A 23,677-nucleotide genomic window follows, 5' to 3' on the forward strand; every position below is an offset into this window, starting at 1 on the left:
CTTGGCCTCTCTCCATCTCTCAGTGCAGTTTGTCTTCACACTGCTTAGTCAGTTGACAGCAAATGCAATCTGAGCAGCACATGTGCCCTGTGTGTGTCATCAGTTTGACCCCACTCATACTCCTGTACAGGACCTTCACATGCCCAGGCAAGTTCCTGCAATCCACACAGAAGATCATAAATGAAATGTAACATTTTACAAGGAACAGCTTTAAATATTAGAAGAAGAAAACATGTTGAAACAGGCTCCAAAGGTTCCATTGGAAGTTAAAGCCAGCTATACCCTAAGATGTCAGCTTTAGAAAAATCATGGTGTTTGAAAGGAATTGGAGACAGATTATGTTACCTGCCAGCCAGAAAATCACTGATGATTTAATGTTTATGGAACCACAATTTAAAAGACTGGGATTTTTTGTATGACACTTCTAAAAAATGACATCTATAGAAATAAACCTTTATTTAATGGTATTTGGAAAAGATGCAGGTAGTTCAGATCTCTAGTAAAGTAAGGATCAACAACAGCTAAAGCAATTGCATACTTTTATTAATCAATGACTTTAGAGAGCAAATGCAGCTGTATCTTGTGAAGTAAACATAATGTGACCAGGAGGTATAAGTCAGGACTCTGTGTGCATTTCTTTGAAACAAGAAGTCACTGGGTCCCTGACTTCGGTCCCTCAGTGCCAGCAAATAGAGTCTAGGGGGACAGAGGGTGGAGAGGGTCAGAAAAGGTGGGGGACTGGAAAAACTATAGGTGTTCTGATGTTATTTTGAGAAACAAACAAGAGGGCGAATATAGACCACGTGAGGCATGCAGTGCTTTCGGTTGACACGCAAGCTGGCAGATGAGAGAGGCGACTAGAGAGAGCAAGAGAAACCGATGAGCGGGGTTTCACAACAGAGAATCTGGGACAGTGATGAAACTCATCTAGGAGAAGCAGCAACAGGTGTGTGTGTGTGTGTGTGTGTGTGTGTGTGTGTGTGTGTGTGTGTGTGTGTGTGTGTGTGTGTGTGTGTGTGTGTGTGTGTGTGTGTGTGTGTGTGTGTGTGTGTGTGTGTGTGTGTGTGTGTGTGTGTGTGTGTGACTGTGTGAGTGTGTGAGTGTGTGGGTTTCTGATTAAGATTTGGAGGGTCGAGTAGGACAGCTGTTCTGTCTGTACACAACATCACAACAAGAACAGGGGTAATGGACGGAGGGCAGAGAGATGATTCACTACTAACCTTCTATCATTCTAATGTGATGCCCAATGCACTTCCTTGTGGTTGTATCCCTTCGCCAACCGGCTAAGTTGCCGTTTATATGTCTAGTTAAAATATCAACACTTCATCATTGTATCTTATAGACATTTGTATGAAATGATTATATTATTATATTAATTAATTAATTAGGTCTAGACATTAAGGTCTTGTGTAAGGTCATGAATCAGGATATTTACATAGAAATTAACGCAAATTATATTTTTTCTAAACTGTTCACAATGAAAATGCTTGCATGCAAATTTTTTGCATGTATGGTGTTTACCATGGACATCCTCTTACTTCTTACAACTAAACTAAGTTAATTTGAGTCTGATGGGAAGTCATGGACATCAGAGCCAAATGAAACATTGTTTTGAAAACATCAATATATATACAATGTTTTGTATCAGATAGATATCAGACATTTAATTTTATTTATTATTATTTATTTTTAAGTTTGGCCTGATGGAGATCACCAAAGTCAGTTTGGTTTATCCTCTGGAAAGCATGAATATCTGTTCACTACAAACTTTCATGACAATCCTTCTACTTGTTGATATATTTAGTTAGGAAAAGGGACCACATTACTCCTGTTCTGGCTGCCTTACACTGGCTCCCTATAGAACACAGGATAGAACTTTAAATTCTTCTTCTCGCCTACAAAGCCCTTAATGGGCAGGCGCCATCTTACCTTAAATAACTCATTATACCCTACTGTCCTACTAGGGCACTGCGTTCCAAGAATGCAGGGTTGTTGGTTGTTCCTAGAGTCTCTAAAAGTGCAATGGGAGCCAGAGCCTGTTCTTATCAAGCTCCACATTTGTGGAATAAGCTTCCAGTTTGTGTTCGGGCGGCAGACACCCGTTTTTAAGAGTGCGCTTAAGACCTTCCTTTTTGATAAAGCTTATAGTTAGGGCTGATTAGATTCAGCCCCTAGTTTTGCTGATATAGGCTTAGTTTGTCGGGGGACATCTTACTTTTTCCTTCTCTCTGTCTATACCTGTGTACTCTCATGTTCCGATTAACCCAGCTTCCCCAAATTTCTTTCTTTTTGGTGTCTATATACGCTGGGATCCGGAGTCATGGATGATCCTGCGGTCCTGTGTCATGGATCGCGAGCCCTGGATCTTGAGTCGTGGCTGTGGTCCTGGATCATAGATCCTGGATGGATATCCTTGTGGATTCATCTTCCTATCATACACACATGCATTTCCAAACATTCGGTCTATATGCTGTAAAATGTATTATCTCTTCGATTTATCTTAACATCTATTGCACGTCTGTCCGTCCTGGGAGAGGGATTCCACCTCTGTTGCTCTCCCTGAGGTTTCTCCCATGTTCCCCTTTAAACTGTGGGTTTTCTCCGGAAGTTTTTCATTGTACGAGGTGAGGGTCTAAAGACAGAGGGTTTCGTATTGTCATACTGATATTCTGTACAAACTGTGAAGTCCACTGAGACAAATGTAACATTTGTGATATTGGGCTATATAAATAAACATTGATTGATTGATTGATTGATATTTCAGTCCACACCAAATCGACATTGCCATCCACAGAGGTCGCTAAAACTGACACCTCAGATTCAACATTGTTTGTGATTCACTGCATAAACTAAACTGATACTCTTCAGAGCCTGAGGGAATAGCTTCCTTGTCAGTCACCAACTAACCAAACACTTGCAGGGACTTTCCAGGTCATTTTGTACTTGGCCTATTCCAGGGACTTACAGCACTATATATATCAGTGTATACGCTCTGCAGTTAACAAACCTAATTACTTTTTTGGTCTTGTAAGTCCACTTTCTACACACACCACTGTGGCTTTGCATAGTATCCCGCAAGGGGAAATGTTGAACTATAACATTGTGCCTCACTTCTGCAATGCATGCAATTTCTATTCATGATTAGTACATATAGTCATATTATATGTTCCCAATGTCGTTTGACATATTCTAATGAGCCGTCTTGTTGACAGATTAGCACATGCAGAATGAGTTCAGAGCTGTGACCTTTTACATATCAGAGTGTTATATTGAAATCTCGGACATGAAGCAACCAATGAACCAGTTTCATAAGCTTTAGCAACATAGGATCTGTAATGAACAGTGCAGTCATGTTTGATTACAATCAATAAAACTGAGACTGAATTAGACTTTTGCTTGAGAAGAATCACTTTAAGTGCTTAATCCCATCCTTTGTGTCAGCAAAAAATAAAAATGGGAATAGAATTAAAATAAAGGAATCAACAGAGCCTATGTCCGAAATAATGGAATTTTTTAGCAAATTTGTAACTATCATAGTTATAGTTATAAACTTGGATTGTAAAGACACATCACTTAGCCATCATGGTCAGATTACACACACACCATGTGTCCCAACCATAGACTGTATATGTCCCAACACAAGCACTGCTTGAGCTGAAACACTGGCCGGCTGGTTCTTGGAAGAAGTGTCATGTTTTGCAGATTGTAAAGTGTGTCATGAATTATGAGGACCCACTCTCACTGCCTCAATGCCAAAATGTTAGCACACACTTGTTCACACACATGGACTCAGATACACACACATGCACAATAAAGTGGTTCTCGTGCTACAGGACTTTTAGGAAGTAACTTAAGCTCTTTAAATCAGCTCTGACATGACATCAGTGATCAATCCAGGGTGTCTTTAAGATAAGAAGTTACCAGCATTGTATGCCTTTGTTATCATTCTTACTGATGACAAATCCAATAACACAATTCTTGCTGATCATTTCCACAGCGTCACAAGTGTTTATGTCATGTGTTTAATTAAGCTGATAAAGGTTGACCCAGTGGCCTGGGCAGACTTAGTTACACATTATCTATAATGCCTTCGTCCAAAATAAACTAAATACCCTGATCCATTCTTCACAGATCTGTTGGTGCTGATTTGGGATGATTACAAATTTAAATACAATGATAAACCCTTTGCGAACAGATGCAAACTTCAAAATAATTCACCATGCAACTTTATACTCAAGAGGAATTCTAAGGACAAGTTGATCTATTTATAATAACAGGAGTGAATAAGAATCAGGGGACTTTACAGCCACGTAACTGTGAGGCTTCATATTTACAGTTACTGAAAGGAATAGTAATATGCCTGGGCAACACACTTCCTGAACCATAGTTACTTTTATCAATAAAAGAGTATTGATATAATCCAGAGGTTTGCAAATGATGTGTTGAATCACATACTTGGTTGAAAGCATTGAAATGTAAGCAAAGAATGATTACCACAATGCAAACATACTTTGTTAGAACTTGAAGTTCTGCATTCAAAATATCTAGTTTAGTAAAAGTACATAATGTGATCAGCTAAATGTACTTACATATCATTATGAAAAATGTCCCTTTCATCCAGGAGGCACAGCAACAGGTTTCATCTTCTTTGCTTTTTTATCTACAAAATAAAAAATAGTAAATCTTAGAAGACTTCTATTGTAGTTTTGTTGGTGGACAAGTTACAACTGTATCACTGCAATTAGCATACATAGCCTTGTACAGCTAACACTTGTGCATGCATAATTAGCCACATAACTCAAAAACCTGTGTGGGTATCTTTATACAGTCTATGGTGGGTAATGTATTCGGGGCTTACCACAAAGGCACATGCAAAACTGAATTGAGATGCAAAACCACCATAAACAGAATACACACAACTACAAAGAGATGCAAAATGAGTATTAATATACAAAAGAAAGACAACCAAAACTACAAAGACACGACTTTTGGTTGTCGTTTTGTGTGTCTGTGACCTTTTGTATCTAAATACAAAGAGTTGGGAGCTCTTACATGTCTGTGCCAATGGTCTATCATAGGGTACATTTAATTAATAGTCAAACATGTACAATATATTGTTTTGAAATGTAATGTAGTTAAAGTACAATGTAGCGTGAATGGAAAATACTGAAGTAAATGTTCAAGGAGGCTACCTTTTAACTTAGGTACCGGATTTTAGAAGGTCTTAAAGTAGTAACCTGTGAAAGTAATATAGGATTATTGTCTCCTAAATTTGACATTTAATATTTTTAGCTTATTATCCAGGTGTCCTCTGTCTCTACCCTTCCCATGACATGAAGCGTTCTGTTACCTCTGCTCCTCTCTCTGGAGATTGTGCAACGCTGAAGTTGATAAACAAAGCCACGTGTTACAGGGAAGTTTCCAAAGTGGGCGGGCCTCGTGTATTTCCGGGTTCTCAGACGAGGATATAAGACGAGCTGCGCAATGAAAACAGTAGACCAGAAACACACATCCCATACAAGAAGGGACACATATAAACTCAAACAGGGATTGTTTCCTGTTATTTTTTAGATCAATTTTGCTCAAAGTCATCGAAGCAAGATGCCTTTCCTCGGACAGGACTGGAGGTCACCGGGTCAGAATTGGACAAAGACCCAGGAAGGATGGAAGAAGACAACAGCAGACGAGAAAAACAACAATGTCTCCGTGGAGAGGTTGGTTAAAAAAAAAAAAAGCAACCCTGTGAAATGTCGCTGTCTTCTCTCCATCACAAAAGTTTTGAGATGACATAACTCTTAAACGCAACATTACTTGTTTAAGTTAGAGAAATATGAAGGGGGGGAGGAAGTCCAAACAGCATTAAGAACAAAGGCAGGGTGACTGACAAACATAGGCCTTCGTGCTGTTTCCACCCCCTTAACCTCAGTGTCTTTGTTATTCTGGGCCACTGAGCTATTAATAACCTCACAACAAGTGAGTGGATTAACAGACGTCTGGTTAATGCCTACACTAACACGAATAACCTGTCTTTAACATAACCTACAGTTACCTTTTTAATCACATGTGATACCTTGTTTTGATGATGTTGTGTCTTCTGTACTAAGAGTTCTGCATATAAACAGTACTGAGACAAAATGATGCCTTTAATGAAATATGTGCCCTTTTTTTTTTCAGCTTCTGCAAAGCCGAGGAGGAGGAGTGTTTCAACAAGGAGAATCGGCTGATCTCTCTCAGCTACGACATGGCTGCCAAGAAGAGGAAAAAAGAACAAATGAACAACAACATCAAGGTCCCCTGTGAGTCTCAATGAAAGGGCCCACACTGTCTAACTAATTGTTTTAAGGATTTTTTAATTTATGTGTGGGGTAAAAACTCACGGAATATAATTTAAATATACCAAAAACATTAACAGGAGAAGCTCACAAGTGTGTTATGTAACTGATAATAATGTTTATGATTAATTTACATCCTTTTTCTAAACTCCAATTCAATATACTGACTCTGCATGTTATTGGTGTTGTGTGCATTTGTCACCGTACTTATAAGCTGCTTAATGAGGGAAGGCCGCTAATATAAACATTGTGATTCCTTTCAGATTTCCACAGGGAGAAGTGGATTTATGTTCATAAAGGAAGCACCAAAGAGGTAACAAATCAACTCATTTCAGCTTTTCACACCTTCATTGCTTGTGTAAACATGCTGAGATAACTCCTGCCAAGGCTCGCAATCTAATACCCTGATAATTGAATTTTCCCAGCGCCACGGATATTGTACACTGGGAGAAGCCTTCAACCGCTTAGACTTCTGCAGCGCCATCAAGGAAACGAGGAGATTCAATTACGTCGTCAGAGTGAGTCCTCGTCTCTTTGTTTTCTTCTGTGCATTTCTGTTTCTCTCCTTTGTGCTAGTCATTGGCAGGGAAGAGGTTAAGGTTAAGAGCGGGTGTAGGCTTCTGCCTGGCTCTTATCAATGTTCTGCAGACAAGAGTATCTAATGGAGAGGATACCGACCCAGGGAGTGTATGAATGTGTGTGTTAGTTGTAGGGCAAAAGTGTGACGTAGCATGACATTTGTCTGATCACTTGAGCCATTTGGCATCCCTAAATAGAATTTAAACAAATGCTTTATTTAGAATGAGTTCCTATTTGAATTTAATTTGATCCACTAAAGGTAGGAATAGACATCATCAGCATTCATTATATCATTATCAATAATTTAATTTCATCATGGGATGGCAATAGAAAATCCCTTATAGTTGAATTTGGAGCTTTTGCCCTCCACATCAAAGTGTCACCACACTGAACCACACAGCAGCTCTCCCACATGTGCTCCCATGTGAGTTGGGGGGGGGGTCTTTGGGGGGGGGTGACAGCTGGCTGTGCAGTGAGGTGCGACAACCCGACAGGGGTTTATAAAACCAGACTCTGCGGTTGTCAGGTGTTTCAGACACACACACACACACACACACACACACACACACACACACACACACACAGAAGTTTTTCACAGGAAAGTTTGACATTTGTTTTCCTTTTCTACTCAAGCTTTGGATTGACCTTTTTGCTGCAGGTTCAAGCTTATAAGAGCAGTGTTGTAATCCCAAAGAACAATACGGCTGTGTAACACTAGTCCAGTCTGGACACGCTGTCCTAGGTCACCGCCCTTCACTGGTTGTGTGTGATGGCATTTGTGGGTTTGTTTGACTCTGTCTCAGTTACACGGATCGGGTTCTTCCACAAAGAGACAAAAAGAGCTCCTCTCTTTTCCCTGGAGGTTATTTCAAGGAGACAGAAACCTTAAGATGATCGTGTAAGGCTGTTATATCGTTACTAGAAGATACTGATGCTGCGTCCCTGGAAAAGTATGAACCACACGCCAAGCTGTGAAGTGCAGTTCAGTGAACAGCCAGGGCTAAAAGTAGATACTGAAACGCACATTGTTCTGCCCGGCTGCTCTACAAAGAAAGGAGCACTCAATGAGCTGCTAAAAGGAGAAGGGCACAGGATTAGGTTTTTAGGAAAGAATGAGAGAAAGAAGAGTTAGCGAAAAAGCTTAAAATTGGTAGAAACTGACAGGGATGAAGTCAGTTGAAGGAACAAAGTAATTTAGTTCAAAGGTGGGAATTATTAAGAAGATTTGACTTTAGAGAAATGCAATGAGAAGTTTGTGCTACCTCTTATTATTTTCCTGCTAGCACTGCTCCTCTACATTTCACCCAAAACCCCCTCACAATATGTTGATGTTGATATGCTGACAAATGTTCCGGTGAGAATTGAGCAAGGGGGAACTTGAGTTTCTCCATGACGTCACATCGTCTGTAACTAGCCAGACATGCCACCCTGGAACCCAATATTGTCTGCTAGCCAACACACACACACACACACACACACACACACACACACACACACACACACACACACACACACACACACACACACACACACACACACACACACACACACACACACACACACACACACACACACACACACACACACACACACACACACACACACACACACACACACACACACACACACACACACACACACACACACACACACACACACACACACACACACACACACACACACACACACACACACACACACACACGTGCAGACACATTCTGTCACATCAATCAGCTAATTCACATGACAGAAGGATCAGGAGTCAAATGATTAAAAGCTTGTTTGCTGAGGCTGATGTTGTTGACAGCCCGGGCATTTGTCCAACACCTTTTCCAGTAGACTCTGATAAAAAGTGATCTGAGCCAAGAATCCTGCTGGAGCCAGCTTCACTTGAGAGTAATGGCCAGGTGGAGCAGTTCCATATTTGTTTTAGACAGCCATTATTGTCACCAATCCAAGTGCTTTTGTGAGAATGCAGCATAACAAACATTAAGTAAGGAGGCGAAGGAACAGAGTCTTTGCAGCTGACGGGTTGAAATTGATGTTTTGTTTCTTTCTTTCTCTGCTCTAGCTTCTGGAGCTTATTGCCAAGTCGAAGCTGCCCTCGCTCAGTGGAGTGGCGCAGAAAAACTACATGAATATTCTGGAGAGAGTGGTTCAGAAAGGTGAGTGTCTACCCACTTCTGCTTTTTACAGTCACTCAACTCTTTTTCTCCTCTTGTTTGTGTTGAAGGGTTTAATGTCCTGCTCTTACTGCTCACACATGCGCCCACTTCTTACTTCAAATCACAATTCTTGCACATTCCAAGTCCATTCCATTTTCTTTATTGTTGGATCAAATGTACTAAATGTACCACATGTTGCACTAATAAGTGAGGAAATTAGCGTGATGACCTGTAAAGAAGGCAGAGGAGTGAATTTAGTGCTTTAACTGCGCAGTGAAAAACACTTGACAGTCACCAGGCGCCTCAGTATAAACTAAATGTTCCCTCTGCTAAACAGAGATTCAGCTTGTTTAGGTGGCGTTATGAAACCTGTTGGCCAAATATTATAAACGCCACAAGACAAGAGTGTTTGTGTTGCACTGTTGGAGAAGCCTGTCACACAAGATTTTCATCGACATAACTACACTGTAGCTATGTTCGTTTGATAAATAAAGAACCTTGAACCTTGTACAGCCACTTCCAAAACATTTGCTTTAACAACGTGCTTTTTAATGACTCTTTCATTGACAATGAAAATTCATATTTTGCTGCTTGGAAGCTACACATCTCGCTGTAACACTTGCGTTTTTAAGCTAATGAATTATGGCAAATATGTTCTGATTTCCTCCTCAGTTCTGGATGACCAGCAGAACGTCCGTCCCATCAAGGAGCTGCTGCAGATGCTCTACATCTCGCTGTGTGGTCTCGTCCAGGACATGGGCAAATCCGTCCTGGTGGGGAACATCAACACGTGGCTGCACCGCATGGAGAACATCCTGCAGTGGCAACAGCAGCTGGACAACATCCAGATCAAAAGGGTAAAAAATACACGCAAATAAACAAGAGAATATCAGGAACGCCAGCTTCAGATTTCCATTATATTTATGTTCCTCCTGTTTCCTGCAGCCCACGTCTACAGGCATGAGTCTGACTGACCTGCCTGTCAGTCTGCAGCTGAACATCATGCAGCGTCTGAAAGACGGCAGGGACCTGGTCAGCCTGGGTCAGGTGTGCCCCGAGCTGGGGCCCCTCACCGAGGACCGGCTCCTGTGGAAGAGACTCTGCCAGTACCACTTCACAGACAGACAGGTATGTAGGACTTAATAGGTGTACCTAAATGTATTTAGAATGAGGCTTCAGATAACCTCCAGGTTACTTACTTGACACTGTAAATCCCATTTAAAGGTACTATACAAGGATAAAAACATTTCTGCATTAAAATAGGAGACTGAGTAACCTTTAAGAATGCCCAAAACATGCACAAAGTCTCAGGCTTTACTCTAAAGTATAGTAGGTTACAGTGAAGCTTTACTTTAAGTTAGAGTGCTTTAGATTTATTCTTATTGTTTAAGGCTCCATCTTTTGAGCAGTTTCTCTTTGCCCTTGCAGTGAATTGGCATTCAAAATAAATTCTCAAGAAAGCTGACATTAAAGCAGATATTTCTAAAACCTTTTTCTTTCCTTGGGTCGTGTCTTAAAGTGTGTTTACTTCTTCTTCAGATCCGAAAGCGTCTGATGGTGTCAGACAAAGGTCAGCTGGAGTGGAAGAAGATGTACTTCAAGCTGAGCCGCTGCTATCCTCACAGAGAGGAGTACATCGACACCCTGCACTTCTGCTCACACTGCCACATCCTTTTCTGGAAGGTAGTATTTGTTTCTATTTTGTATTTGATCAAAGTGGATATGCAACAAAAATATCACCTTTTTGTGAAACTGAATAAATAAACCTGTGTTATATTTATCGTTTTTTGTTGTTATCTTTTTCTAGGATACAAACCATCCCTGCACAGCCAACAACCCTGACAGTTGCACCATGGCCCTCTCCCCTCAGGGCTTTATCAACCTTTTTAACTTCTGACCCCTCCCCCTAAAATCCAGATGAACTGACTGTACATACTGTACATAGAAATGTGCAATTTGTTTTATAGCACAATTAATTCCTGGATGTGTATTTTGTTGAGGCGTGCTGGAGGGGCCTCAGGCAGTGGGACGATTTTGCAATTGAGTTTTATTTTTTTGTTTTTGAAAGAGTGCAGACCTCTGGGAGAGTTCCAGTTGAAAGCGAGTAAATGTGACGGAGAGGAAAAGAGATGTAGCAGTGGGCCTGTGGATGGAGGATAAAGGGAACACTTTGCTGTCAGGGTTTAGTCTTAGTTTATTGTGCTTTTTCAAAGGACACCTCCAAAGTAAACACAGCTCTTGACCTCAGATGTGTGCACTTGTTTTTCCCAAATTTGGGAGTTCGTTTTAATTTTTGTTGGGTGTTCAAACCTTGAAATGTTCGAACACAGGAAGTAAGATTATTCAAACCTGTTTTGAAATGTGTCCTGCTTACATGGTAAGATGCAATGCGTTTGAGGAAGTTTGCAATATTGTTCTTTCAGGCACTGGGATGTAGAGACGTACAGTAAATCTTGAGTTGCTGCAGTAAGAGATATTGAGCATGGGAGTCCTTTATTGATCGCACCACATTTTCTATTTAACTCTAGTTGTTTTTCACTTTTATAAAGATTTGATATGACTGTTTTTTTTTTTTAATTGTGTGTTCATTTTCTCATGTGACTGCTATAGCAACAGCTCTTGAGTACAGTATTACCCAAGATTGTAACCGTAGTCAGTATAACGATGGCATGTCTTATCATGAAACTTGAAACAGGTACATCTATCTTCTTGTTGGCAATGCTTTCCCATCCTGATGCTTTCTTTTGTTTTAATCATCAGCAGCTAATGTCTCATTTACAGAAGTCTTTTACATTGGCTGTCTGAAGCAACTTATTTTTCTGTAGTCGCGCATGTTTTTTTTAAACACTCAGCTGATTGTTAACTTATTTATTGAGATTCTTGCAAGGAACTGAAATATTAGGATGAAGGTGCAATTGTTTTACCCAGACTTTCCTCTATTACTGTGCAGGCAGTGAGGAATAATGTACATGCTATGCAATGCATTCTCTTTATGTTCTGTTGAATAAATAAAAGAAGAAAAATAATCTAACTTGTGCCATTGCTTCCATTTCACATCTTAACATGATATTTCTGAGCCAACACTAAAGTATTTTGCTGGACAATTCGTATCCAGATTTAAAATGCACAATAGCTTTTGTATAGAGGTCTGTGGTGTTGCCTGTTGCTGAACGCTAGATTGTGCCCTCTATTGGACACATGATAAACTGCAAAGTAGTACAAAAAAGATCTTGGTAATTAAATAAACTTACAAAAGAAATGTGACTTATTTACTAAGTACCTTGAAATACAAGCAGACCTCTCCATTGTCTTTAAAGCAACACAAAAAGCATATCATTTTTTTAAACAATTGTTTCAGCAGGACAACAGTTGAGGTTAAAACAAAAATATAAAAAGCAAATTAAACCGTTTTGTACGACAGTACCAACAATATAACAATTCACTGCTTGTTACATGTCGTTTTCGATAAATAATATGTATACAAATATTATGTAGTTATTTTTATATTACAAAGAAATATGTTTTAGCACAAAAGACATACAGTACTGATCCTTAGAGGGAGTGTAGGTAGGTAGCTTTTTATAGAGAAAGTCAACATTTGGAAGCGTGTCCGACTTGCTAAGGCATAAAAGAGACGGCTGGAAAAACTATAAAGCTGAACATGTCATGTTCCTCAATCAAATCTGCTGGTTTGAGGCATTTTGCCCAGAATGTTTACAACAAAAAGGTGCCCTTTTATTGTTGCTTTGATAGCAGATAAAGAAGGCAAACTTAATAATACATTCCCATATTTTCCCCATCATTTCTGATCTGCATTATTAAATGTAAAGCTTGCTACCTAGCTAATATCAATCTATCTTTAATACACAATCTCCTCTTTTAATACAACTATCATGCAAACATATCATCTACAGTGTTTGCCTCATGGAACATATAAATAGCTCTCAGATTTGAATTCCAGCAGTTGTCGCCAGTGTTGGACATACAGAAGAACATCGATTCAAATTACATTTTTGCATATTGTCAGTGCACCATTACTTGTTTTCTAAAACAAGTGTATCTCTTCTAAAATATGATGAAGATATGACATAAGAGCTAAAAGAATGTGGTCGGAATATTATATTCTAACCAATAAAAGTCTGAGAGGCCCTTGAATTTGAAACCTTCCGTTTTTTCAGCAGTAAAGAAAATGTTCCTGTTCTCCTCGCCTCGATTTGAATAGCAGTTGATGGTTTTGAGTTTTTTCATTGTGCCACGCCTGCAGGAATTTGACCCTTGATTCCAGCTCTAAAAAACATTCCTCTTTGGCAGCATTACACCGTCTGTCTGAGCTCCCACTGCATGTGTACCAACTCCAGAGGGTCCTGACGCACTGAGAATCCCCTGCTCTATGAGGTGTAGCGGGGAAAGTACTCGGCACTGCAGAGCTGCTGTCCTGTGTATGCAAACAGGAGCATTATGTGACACATGTTTGCATATTTCCAGCTTTAAGAGAGTATAAAAGAGTGCCATGCTTATAATAATCTGCTAAGGAAAGCAAAGAGAAGAGTTACCAGAGTTAGTAAATGTCACAGAGAGGCACGTTCTCTCTTTCAGAGTTCTTAATAATCCACTCAATAGCATCACAACCCTAAAGATCCACACAGAGAGACAGCAGGTTAAAGAGGAGATATATAGATATGCAGTTGAACAGTGCTGAAAAGTGTAACTTTTAGCTGCATGTCCGGAAAACTCACATTGGAACTGCAGAAAAACGTACAGAGACAGAAAAGTCCCAGTTAGAAGGCATGCAAAGAAATCACCAACACATCCAAGTTCAAGAAATAGCAAGATTTAATAAGTGCACAAATGTAAATGTGCTTGTATTACCTTTATGGCATTAGCTGACATTCTCATTGCCATCATCCCCTCTAGGTAACTGCCTAGACTTAGTCCCTTGACTGTGATGATGGCCTCCTGGGTCAGGATGGTACTGAGGAGGTGACAGAGAGTTATTGTAAGACATGAAAAGACAGAAATAACACTGCATACCTGCAAGACCCAATGTCTCTGAAACAAGAAGGCATAACTAACAATGTACTCACACGTCAGGGTTGTCTGGGTGCGGTCTGTAAAGAAGCCTCTCATCCACTGAAATCAGGTTGGTGAGAGTAATCTAGGGGATAAGTACATTTCCGTAATTATAGTGTATTTACACGGAATATATGATGAATATAAAATGCACACTATTGATGAAGTAGCCATTGCAATGTACCACACAGTATGTCTGCGTGGTATATGAAGATAGCAAATCAAACTTAAGTGTATTATGATGTATGTGAGTTCAGTTTGTTCAACATCTGAAAGCTTTCAGTATGAACTTACATTTGTTGAGCACAGCTCCATCTTCTTCTTCTCTGGGTCCACTATGGAATGTTCCTGCACGTACGTCTGCGTGTGGTTGGTTCCCAGTATCTATTCCCACAATAATACAAGTCACTTAACATACTTTGTATTGTCTCCATGTATGCATGCCTCTGACTGCCTCTGACTGTATACTTCTATATTTCTAAACATCTGAATGTTAATGTTGTGGGGACTGACCGCTCGCACAATGCCCGGCAGGCCCCACTCTGTGCTGAGCAGTCTGTGGCTGTGCAGGCGTCCCTCTGCGTCCAGACTGCGGTCCAGGACATCCACCCCCACCACGTTAGGGTTCATGGGGTTTGGGTACTTCCTCATGGCAGCCTTGATCACCGTCTCCCAGGGGTAACTGAGCGCAAAACAGAACAAGTAGCATGAAGGGGGAAAACATATAGTAGGCCTAAATTATCACTATTGGCTGCAATTGGCTGGCTTTCTTTTGATAAACTGAAATGGTTGACTATGGAATGTGTTTTATAATCTCAATATTGAATCACATGTGCAAAAAAAAAAACCTTCCAAATCCTGAGACATAGCCACCCCATATTGACTTCCCTTATCTGGGACAAGGCTGTGATTTGGGTTGAATCCTGATGATAAATGCTCATACTTGTCTACATTCAAAAGCATATTATAACGAACAGGTGGAATACTGAGCAGAATCATAAAGACGTCTGATTAAAGTCAGATGTATTTAAACTTGGTAAATATGAATAAAGGTCCCATCAACATAGCCCACATGAGAGACCATATGATTATTATAAACAATAAACCAACCTGAAAACATGTTCCGTGCTCCAAATCTTCATCTTTCAAAAGTCTTGGCCTTATCGCTGAGAATCCCTCCGTGGTCCAAATTCACATTTCACCGGAACATTTAAACATGAAACAGTAACGCTTTTCCAGTGATAAGACAGAGATAGCAGGGCCTATGAAGAGAGCTCCCGACCATCACTGAGGGGAGTCCGCGGGATGCACATGTAGGCGTCTCCTCGCACATCAATCATGCGTAAAGACTGCACACTGTGCCCTGCTGATCCCCGAGTGACAGGAGAAACCGACAGGAAAGGTGTAAAGTATAGATTAAAACAAACAGCTGTTACGGTAGAGGACAAGAGGAATGCCGGTGCAAAAGAGAAGAGACCAAATGTCAAGACAGACCGAGTGAGATACGGGCTTCTGCTCAGGTATTTCAAAAATAAAAGCCCAACTTTTGTTAAACCCAATATCTGTCTCGGATTTTGTAATATCAGATCAAAAATAGCTATACATATTTCGATGTACTGTTTTACTGGAATTGCATTGCTAAGCAACAGGGTCATTTTGAACTTCCTGTCAGTTGATGTCACCAAATCACTGCAACAGTTTGTGAAATGGTACTGTATGAGACAATTACAAAAGTAATTGTGGCTTTTTTTGTACACACATTTGTAAAGTTTGGACAGCAACGTTTGGGTATCCATTGTGTATTGAACATACACTATTCAATTAATTTCTTGTCCATCAGTTGATTAATCTTTTTTCTGTTTTATTTTGAAGACAATACCAATTTCTCCTCTTTCTCTTTGTGTTTCTGACTTGACGATGCTGCTGTAGCACTGCTGTCACTGCTGTGCTGCTGCATCCGCCTCCATGTGTGCGCATGCGCTTAGCATCTTCTTTCCATCATCCCGGTCAAGTGGCACAACCGAGCTGCATCAAGCTAGAAAGAGACAGCATGGAGAAAGTAGGAAATACAGTAACATCGCTTCCAAATAAACCCTCTGGTTTTGTGAATGAAAATATATTCACTAAAGATTAACCTCAAACTGTTGCCGTAAAGTCATTTAAAGATAACGTAAACCAATTATTAAATTATTGTCAATCAAATATAGGCCTATGAGTCATTCAGGTTTCAACTCTTAGGATTTAATTCACAAAGCAGCTGCCAGCATGTCTGGATCGGATGAGTTAATGTTATTAATAGTTTAAATAGAGCTATATTTTGTATTGTTTTTTGTATTGCTGTTGTTTTTTGTTGTTGTTATTTGTATAGCCACAACAGGTTTGGACTAAATATGTAGCCTATATAAACATTTTTTCACATTTTTGATTTCGAAAACCTTTATTGGTGCATTTTATTTTGAAAGTTTGGTCGGATGTGTAAGGTGTATTGTGTTTCGCTTGTCGCTGGTGGTGTGCGGGTTCAGAGGGATCCAGTCAGGCGAGGCGCAGTGGAGGCTAGTGTGGTCCATTTACGAGAAATCCATGCCATCGCCGTTTATGCCACGGCCCGTTCATTGCACACTGGATACGGAACACTTTATAATTTCATAGAGAACAAGCTCATCTGATCCCATGCTGGAATAACGCACACTGCATGACCTTGCATTGAAAGTCATTATAGAGGGATTTTTTTTAAAGCACCGACACGGTAAGGTAATAAGCATCTTCATTCGAGATAAGGCGAGATCAATGTCGATATTTTGGGATTGTATATTGCCTTTGTGCAGTCGTTAAAATTTAAACCACACTATCTTGGATGGATAGGAATTATGTTATTTTACAGATGCGAGAAGGAAAGAGCTTTTGGAAAAAACAGTGATGAGAGGACTGCTCAGTCAGCCTGGTTGAAGGCCGGACTGCATACCGCAGAATTCAAATACTCGCCACTCCAATCGTTAATAATCCGATTATAAATCTATCAGCCTAAACCCGTCAGGAACACATACAATGCGGTTACATGTGTATTTCTAACAGTGGTGTATGGTTTATTTTTAGAGCAGTTTATGCGGACAGCGATTGCAGGACTGATGCTGCAGCAGCGCTTGATCCGCTCCAGGCGCGAGAGAGCGAGAGGGGGTGGGAGAGAGAGGGAGAGAGGGGGGTCTCGTATTTTTAGGGATCATTCAGTCACATTGAGGCAGAGGCTGCCTGTGCTCCCTGCTACTGATCAGCATATATGCGCCAGTCTGGCAGATGACCCATTTCAATGTAAAAGTGGGGCACGAGGCTCCCCCCCTCCTCATTATAAGTGCACACCAGGTTGGCTGGTGGTCGTGCACGCCAAAAATCTGCTGACACATGCGCTCTGCCGGCCGGGGCTCCCAGCCTTTGTGTGCAATGGAGCATATCATGGCTCATTGGGCCAAGGGCTACTATAGCCTTGACCTTCTGTTGGCCTGGGATGGTTTCTTTTTGACGCTTCATAGGCCTACATGTTAAAGTTGAATCATTTTTATTTATTTCAGCATTATGATCTGCCAGTTAAAAAATAAGCATGTTTAGGGTGACATTATTGATTTATCGAAAGATGATACGATAATTACTCTGACCTACTTAATGCTGAGATTCCAGAGGCCTTCATTCTCACACCTCGCTTTATTTCAGGTCCTCGACCGCAGCCATGGAGATTGTCACACATTTTATAAATGACACCATAGAGTTCTACAAATGGACTCTAACTATTGCAGGTAATTATCATGTATCTTTGTCGTTTCACTTTTTGAGAGAAATTTTGTTTTGCAAAGGACTTAATGTGTTTGCACTTTAGGTAGGTTTTTCGTATGAAAACATTGAGTCATAAATGGGTGGTGCTTCAGTGGAAATGTGCAAAAGAATGAGTCAAAGCTGCAATATAGTGGAAGAATGTGTGCATGGGCCATGGACATACAATAAATTGCAGCCTGTCCTCCTACAAAAAACGACCATATAGGTTGATTGTTCAGCAGCTTATTACGACCCATAGTCACGTTTTAAAGTGTAGCACCTCTAGTGGTCGTGTAAGAAACAACATGCTCCCGTTGATTGCAACCGCTCCGGAGGGTCGTTTATTCACAAATAACCCTCTCTGGCAAATCCTAAATTGTGGAATAGTTTGGCCATTAAAATGCTTTTTGATTAGATTATAACGAGAAGTGTATATAATCCACGTCCAGTGGATGTGTAAGATCTATAGTTTGATAGATATTACAAAGATGATTTGAGGTCTCGCAAGGAGAACGTGTAAACAGTATACTACGTCTTTCCGCAGCGTCCATGTAAAGCTGGCGTCAACCCTCAAGGGGTGAAAACAATATTTCCGGTCTCGAAGTTTTCTTAATAAAACCGGAAGTATTCCCCTCACTGTCAAATGATTTCACAGTGATATCTGCATTACTCATCCACTAAAAAACATCAGTTTATCCACAATATTGATTGGTTTAAATTGTGTACAATGCTTTTGTGTTTTTAAACTTCGATTCGCAGAAACAAATGTTTTTTTCGGAGTTTAGACACTGCAGAGTTTCCGAAGACACTACACTACCCCAGAATCCTCAGCTATCGTTTGGGACTACAACATCTGCTTTGCTTTACAAACCTTGTGATTAGTCCTCAAGCTCTGTGATTGGATGTTGGAGTGGCAGTGTGACAAGGTTACGCCGAGCGCCAAACAGCTCTTTGAAATGGAATGTAACCACGGCAGACTATTCAAAACTGGACTTGAACGCCCCCCCAGAACTGTTTCGCAACATGTTCTATGGCACATCTCTACTGGGAATTGTAGTTTTAAAAGACGTTTTCGTATTTCCCATAATTAGAAGTTGCCAAGTTATCAAATTTAAAACATATAATTAATAAATGGGTGACAATTGCTTGCGTCCAAACTGTCCATAATGGGAAGCATTAATATACCCACATGAAAGCTAAGGTCAGAATAGCTTTATTTAACAGCTGGTCTTATGTCTGTGACCCCTCCTATTGTTAATTGATAAGCCTGAAACATGCACTTGTATAGGTTCAGAGGCAGATTTTGCAAATATGGCAGTAGCCATCGGTCATTAAGATAAGATAAGATAAAATATACTTTATTGACCCCAAGTTGGAAAATGTTTTTGTTACGGCAGCATGTACTACTTTGTTCTACTCCACTACAATTCAGAGGTTAACCTGGTATTTTTACTCCACTACATTTATTTTTGTTACTTTGCAGATTCTGATTAATGACGTGAAATATATACAACCCTTAATTGCTGATATATTTATGATCCACGTCACGTATTCAGTTTCCGTGGCAGTTCTTCCAGTTTGTCCAAAGGTCTTCTAATCAGGGCTCTATAAATAGAGAACTACGTCAGATGTGTAATATTTAATGCAGCCGAACCGTGTATTACAATGCCGTTATGTGATGACTTTCAGAGAGAAAAGCAAGCACACTCGGAAAAAGTATTATTTTATTTTTTTATAATTATTTAAAATGTTTTCGGATTTCATATCGCATAAACACCATATCCCAACGTGCATGGTAAAACATCCAACCACCGAGCTTGAACAATAGCTGAGGATTATGGGTAGTTCGATGTTTTAGCCTATCAAAATCTCGAAAGGGAAAAACCTATGGGAAAAACACAAAAGCAGTGTACACAATTTAAACCAATTACTGTTGTGTAATTAAAAAGGATAAACTGATGTTTTTTAGTGGATGAGTACTGCAGATATAGCTTTAAAATCATTTGACAGTGAGGGGAATACGGTTTTATTATGAAAACTTCGAGACCGGAAATACTGTTTTCACCCCATGAGGGTTGACGCTAACTTTACATGCACGCTGCCGTTACACGTTCTCCTGGCGAGACCTCAAATCATCTTCATAACATCTATCAAACTATAGATCCTACACATCAACTGGACGTGGATTCTAAAATTACAATATACACTTCTCGCTAGAAATCTCATCAAAAAGCAGTTTAATGGCCAAACTATCCTACATTTTAGGATTTTCCAAAGAGGGTTATTTGTGAATATACAGTATACGACCCTCCGGAGCGTTTGCAGTCAACGGGAGCGCTAGAGGTCGAAAACTTTAAAACGTGATTATAGGTTGTAATAAGTGCTTGAACAATCAAGCTATTTGGTCGTAATAAGGGCTTGAACAATCTACCTATTTGGACGTATGATTTGGAGAACTTGTTGATAAATTGACACACAACATACGTTGATTCTTAATGAGCCATGTTCTCTTTTGCTCCTTCATTTGTTCCTCCTGTTTATAATTGAACTGGAATAGATAATGTAAAGACAAAGTTTCTTTCACCTTCACACTTATATACTAATTTAGAAGTAGCACATGCAAATAGTGTGTCTGCATCCAACCGACCTCCAGACAGGCGACCTCTGGACTTAATCTGGCCTCTGTGCTCCTGTTTTGTGGGACGTTCACTCTTAAAATAAACTGACAATGGACCCACGCTTTGTAAGTGTAATGTGAACAATAAGAAAAGTTATGTAATGCTATGAGAACATCTTTCCCGCAGACAAGCGAGTGGCGAAATGGCCTCTGATGGACAACCCCCTGCCCACGCTGGCCATCAGCACCTCCTACCTGCTATTCCTCTGGCTGGGGCCCAAATACATGAAGAACAGAGAGCCTTTCCAGCTCCGCAAAACACTCATTGTCTACAATTTCAGCATGGTGTTTCTCAATTTCTTCATCTTCAAAGAGGTAGGTTGCTATCACCTACATTCTACATTCTGTTTAACATGTATGTCTCCTCCACGAGGCTAAAGTGGTGATATTCCCTATTTGTTTCTAGCTTTTTATGGCAGCGCGGTCAGCGAGCTACAGTTACATTTGTCAACGGGTGGACTATTCAGAGGACCCCAATGAAGTCAGGGTGAGTGTTTGGCGCGGAGACACACACATCCACTTGCGATGAATACAAATGTTTACCTCAATGGATTAACCAGCACCTGCCCTTTTATGTAACTTTGTTCATATTGTTCATGTGTGTGCAGTAATTAGTTTCCAGAAGTTATAAAACACCACTGCTAATTATGAGTACCATGCTTCACAGATTTATTTGACTTCACCATAGTGCTTTACTATACGCAATGGTTTTGGAAACATGATTAGCTTCAGTTCAACTAGAACCTGCTTTTGTTATCAGAAAAAGTAGGAGGTGGAAGAGGGGTAATCAGTGTTGTTTCAAAACAAAAGCACTTGTGTTCTTGGAACTGTGATAATATTATAAACAAGGTGAATTTAGCAATCACAACGAAAACAGCCAAGACACATTTTGAGCCCAGAAAACTAATTTTATTACGGGATGTAAATATCATAAGCCTATATTTAAAATGGACAACATTGTAAGGAGATTTAAACTATGCTGCGACTCTGCACTGCGGTCAACTCAGCCGTCTCTCGAGTTTGTTTTTTCAAATCAGCAGCTCTTAATTTTTTGTCCTGCTATATTCAATGAGTGATACAAATATTCTTTACCACAAGTTCTTCATAAAACTGACACTCTTGGACTCGGTACTAGTTTGACCTCTACCAGAAATTAAATGAAGTCCTTTTACTGTGTACTTTGTGAGTAATCCTCTGTCAGAGTTCCCTCCATAGTACATAATGCATGTTTTCTGCTATCTTTGATGAGTGATACATATATAATTTTACCATTAGTTCTTAATGAAATTGATACTGTTTGACTTTGTATTAGTTACCCTACTACTAACAATTATTTGTTGCCATTAGTTCTTCGTGAGATTGATCCTGTTGGACTCAGTGAAACTATACCCCCACAAGTACTATGAAGTACTTACTGTTTACTTTTCCAGTAATCCTCTGTCAATGTCCCCTCCTGAGAACAAGAATGCATGTTTTTCTTTTAACAAGCATTACAAAAAATTTCTTCCTTGATTGACACTGTTGGACTCAGTACTAGTGAAACAACTCCCACAAGTACCTTTACTGTGTACTTTTGAGTAATCCTCTGTCAATGTCCTCTCTTGAGTACGAGAATGCATGTTTCTTTGCTATTTTGAATAAGCGTTAAAACACCTTTCTTCCTGAGACTGATATTGCTTGACAGAGTATTTTAAGAGGATATGGTAGACATGATATCAGCAATACTTCCAGTCAGTACTCTAGTCTTTAGAGTCTGGCCTGGATAGCTGGTCACAACTATCCTTCGGCAAAGTGACACACTCTGTCGCTCTGGTTGGCCTCTTATGATGCTGCTGTCTTTTGATATATGATTATTTCTCAGCCACTAGTGTTAAGAATGTCACAAGGCCCAGGACCCAAACGCACGACACCAGAAACAGGTCAGGATTAACAAGGGCCCTTTCTCTTTTCTCTAACACCCCTCCTCGACTCCCCTCCTCAACTCCCCTCCTCGACTCCTATCCTCGAGACTTATTCCCGCCCACAGGAGAGCGGAGGAGCCGAGGAGGGGAGCCGAGGAGAGAGGAGGGGAAGCAGCAGGCGGTTAGAGAAATGAGAACTCCTCTCCTCTGAGCGGTCATTTTAAAGAGACGTCCATTAATGATGAAAGGAGGCGGCACAGCAGCCCTCTGTCTGATGGACAGATGTGTTCATGACGACTTATATATTTACTTTGATTCATTCACAGTGCGGTATAATGAGACAATAACAGGCTACATATGCGGACACACACACACACACACATACCACACACACACACCTACAGCTCCTAAAGCATAATCAGGCTACAGCCGTTGTGTATTTTATTATGTGAAGCACTAAATGGTTTAGAAAAATATCAACTCTTTGTTTGTAGATATCTACTAAACTAAAGCAAATACAGAGAGTAGGCCTGTTATACTGAGTGATATATATTTTACACACTGCTCTGCTTTCTGCACGGACCTCACAGTTGATCTCTCTGTAAACATTGCGTTGCGATGAGAGCAGTTCATAAAATAATATCCAGGGGATGCATGCAGAGCTGTCATTGGCTGAGATAAGTCCGGCCGTGCGTCACAACTCTTTGAAACATCTCTGTTCCCGGAAATGCATCACGAAGGAGCCGTGGAGGACCCATCAGTGTATCCTCGGTTATAGCTCCGCCAGTGAGCCTCCTCGACGCTCGATCCTCGGTCCTCGAAGTGCATTTAGAGAAATTAGATGTCCTTCAACATGGCGCGCTAAAATTAATTTCCGGGTCACTACCGGAGGACCGAGGAGTCGAGGATTCGAGGAGGGGGATTTGATGAAATGAGAAAGGGCCAAGGTCTTTAATAAAGGCAAAAACACAAAACACTCACGAGGAGGAAAAACTAAGAAATAATAAAATCCAAAAGAATCCATCCAAAACATACTCAACAAGGTCAAGGAATGACTGAAAGGCTTGACGAGACAAGACGAACTGGCACAGGACAAAGGGAGACGCAGACTATATATACACACTAGGTAAGGGGACACAGGTGGCAACAATT

At 40.3% G+C, this 23,677-nt stretch overlaps 3 protein-coding genes across 5 annotated transcripts in view; 2 read left to right on the plus strand and 1 right to left on the minus strand.

The window, feature by feature from the left end:
• Window positions 1-5,485: 5,485 nt before the first annotated feature.
• On the plus strand, window positions 5,486-12,107 carry fbxo32 (F-box protein 32). The gene is made up of 9 exons (XM_079693493.1): window positions 5,486-5,714; window positions 6,175-6,296; window positions 6,596-6,645; window positions 6,758-6,850; window positions 8,983-9,076; window positions 9,749-9,933; window positions 10,022-10,204; window positions 10,616-10,759; window positions 10,884-12,107. Exons 1-9 carry the CDS (start codon window positions 5,602-5,604, stop codon window positions 10,971-10,973), a joined length of 1,074 nt encoding a protein of 357 aa, XP_079549619.1. The 5' UTR covers window positions 5,486-5,601; the 3' UTR covers window positions 10,974-12,107.
• Window positions 11,600-15,653, minus strand: prelid3a (PRELI domain containing 3A). 2 transcript variants are annotated; one of them, XM_079693495.1, is made up of 7 exons: window positions 15,257-15,653; window positions 14,660-14,828; window positions 14,441-14,530; window positions 14,161-14,231; window positions 13,946-14,048; window positions 13,630-13,706; window positions 13,372-13,511 (listed from the first exon to the last, which is right to left on the minus strand). In XM_079693495.1, exons 1-6 carry the CDS (start codon window positions 15,286-15,288, stop codon window positions 13,635-13,637), a joined length of 537 nt encoding a protein of 178 aa, XP_079549621.1. In that variant the 5' UTR covers window positions 15,289-15,653; the 3' UTR covers window positions 13,372-13,511; window positions 13,630-13,634. The 2 variants fall into 2 exon arrangements, with proteins under 2 accessions (XP_079549620.1, XP_079549621.1); XM_079693494.1 differs by lacking the exon at window positions 13,630-13,706 and having other exon boundaries at window positions 11,600-13,511.
• Window positions 15,654-16,662: 1,009 nt separating this feature from the next.
• Window positions 16,663-23,677, plus strand: part of elovl4a (ELOVL fatty acid elongase 4a) — a 12,387-nt gene continuing 5,372 nt past the window's right edge. The window contains exons 1-4 of one of the 2 annotated variants that reach the window (XM_079641422.1): window positions 16,663-16,897; window positions 17,849-17,931; window positions 20,752-20,939; window positions 21,031-21,111. In XM_079641422.1, coding sequence (XP_079497548.1) covers window positions 17,865-17,931; window positions 20,752-20,939; window positions 21,031-21,111 — 336 coding nt within the window. In that variant the 5' untranslated portion in view covers window positions 16,663-16,897; window positions 17,849-17,864. The remainder of the gene's footprint in view (window positions 16,898-17,848; window positions 17,932-20,751; window positions 20,940-21,030; window positions 21,112-23,677) is intronic. The other variant, XM_079641421.1, reaches the window with a different exon arrangement.

This window comes from Notothenia rossii (genome assembly GCF_949606895.1).
Source record: "Notothenia rossii genome assembly, chromosome: 7".
NCBI lineage: Eukaryota > Metazoa > Chordata > Actinopteri > Perciformes > Nototheniidae > Notothenia > Notothenia rossii.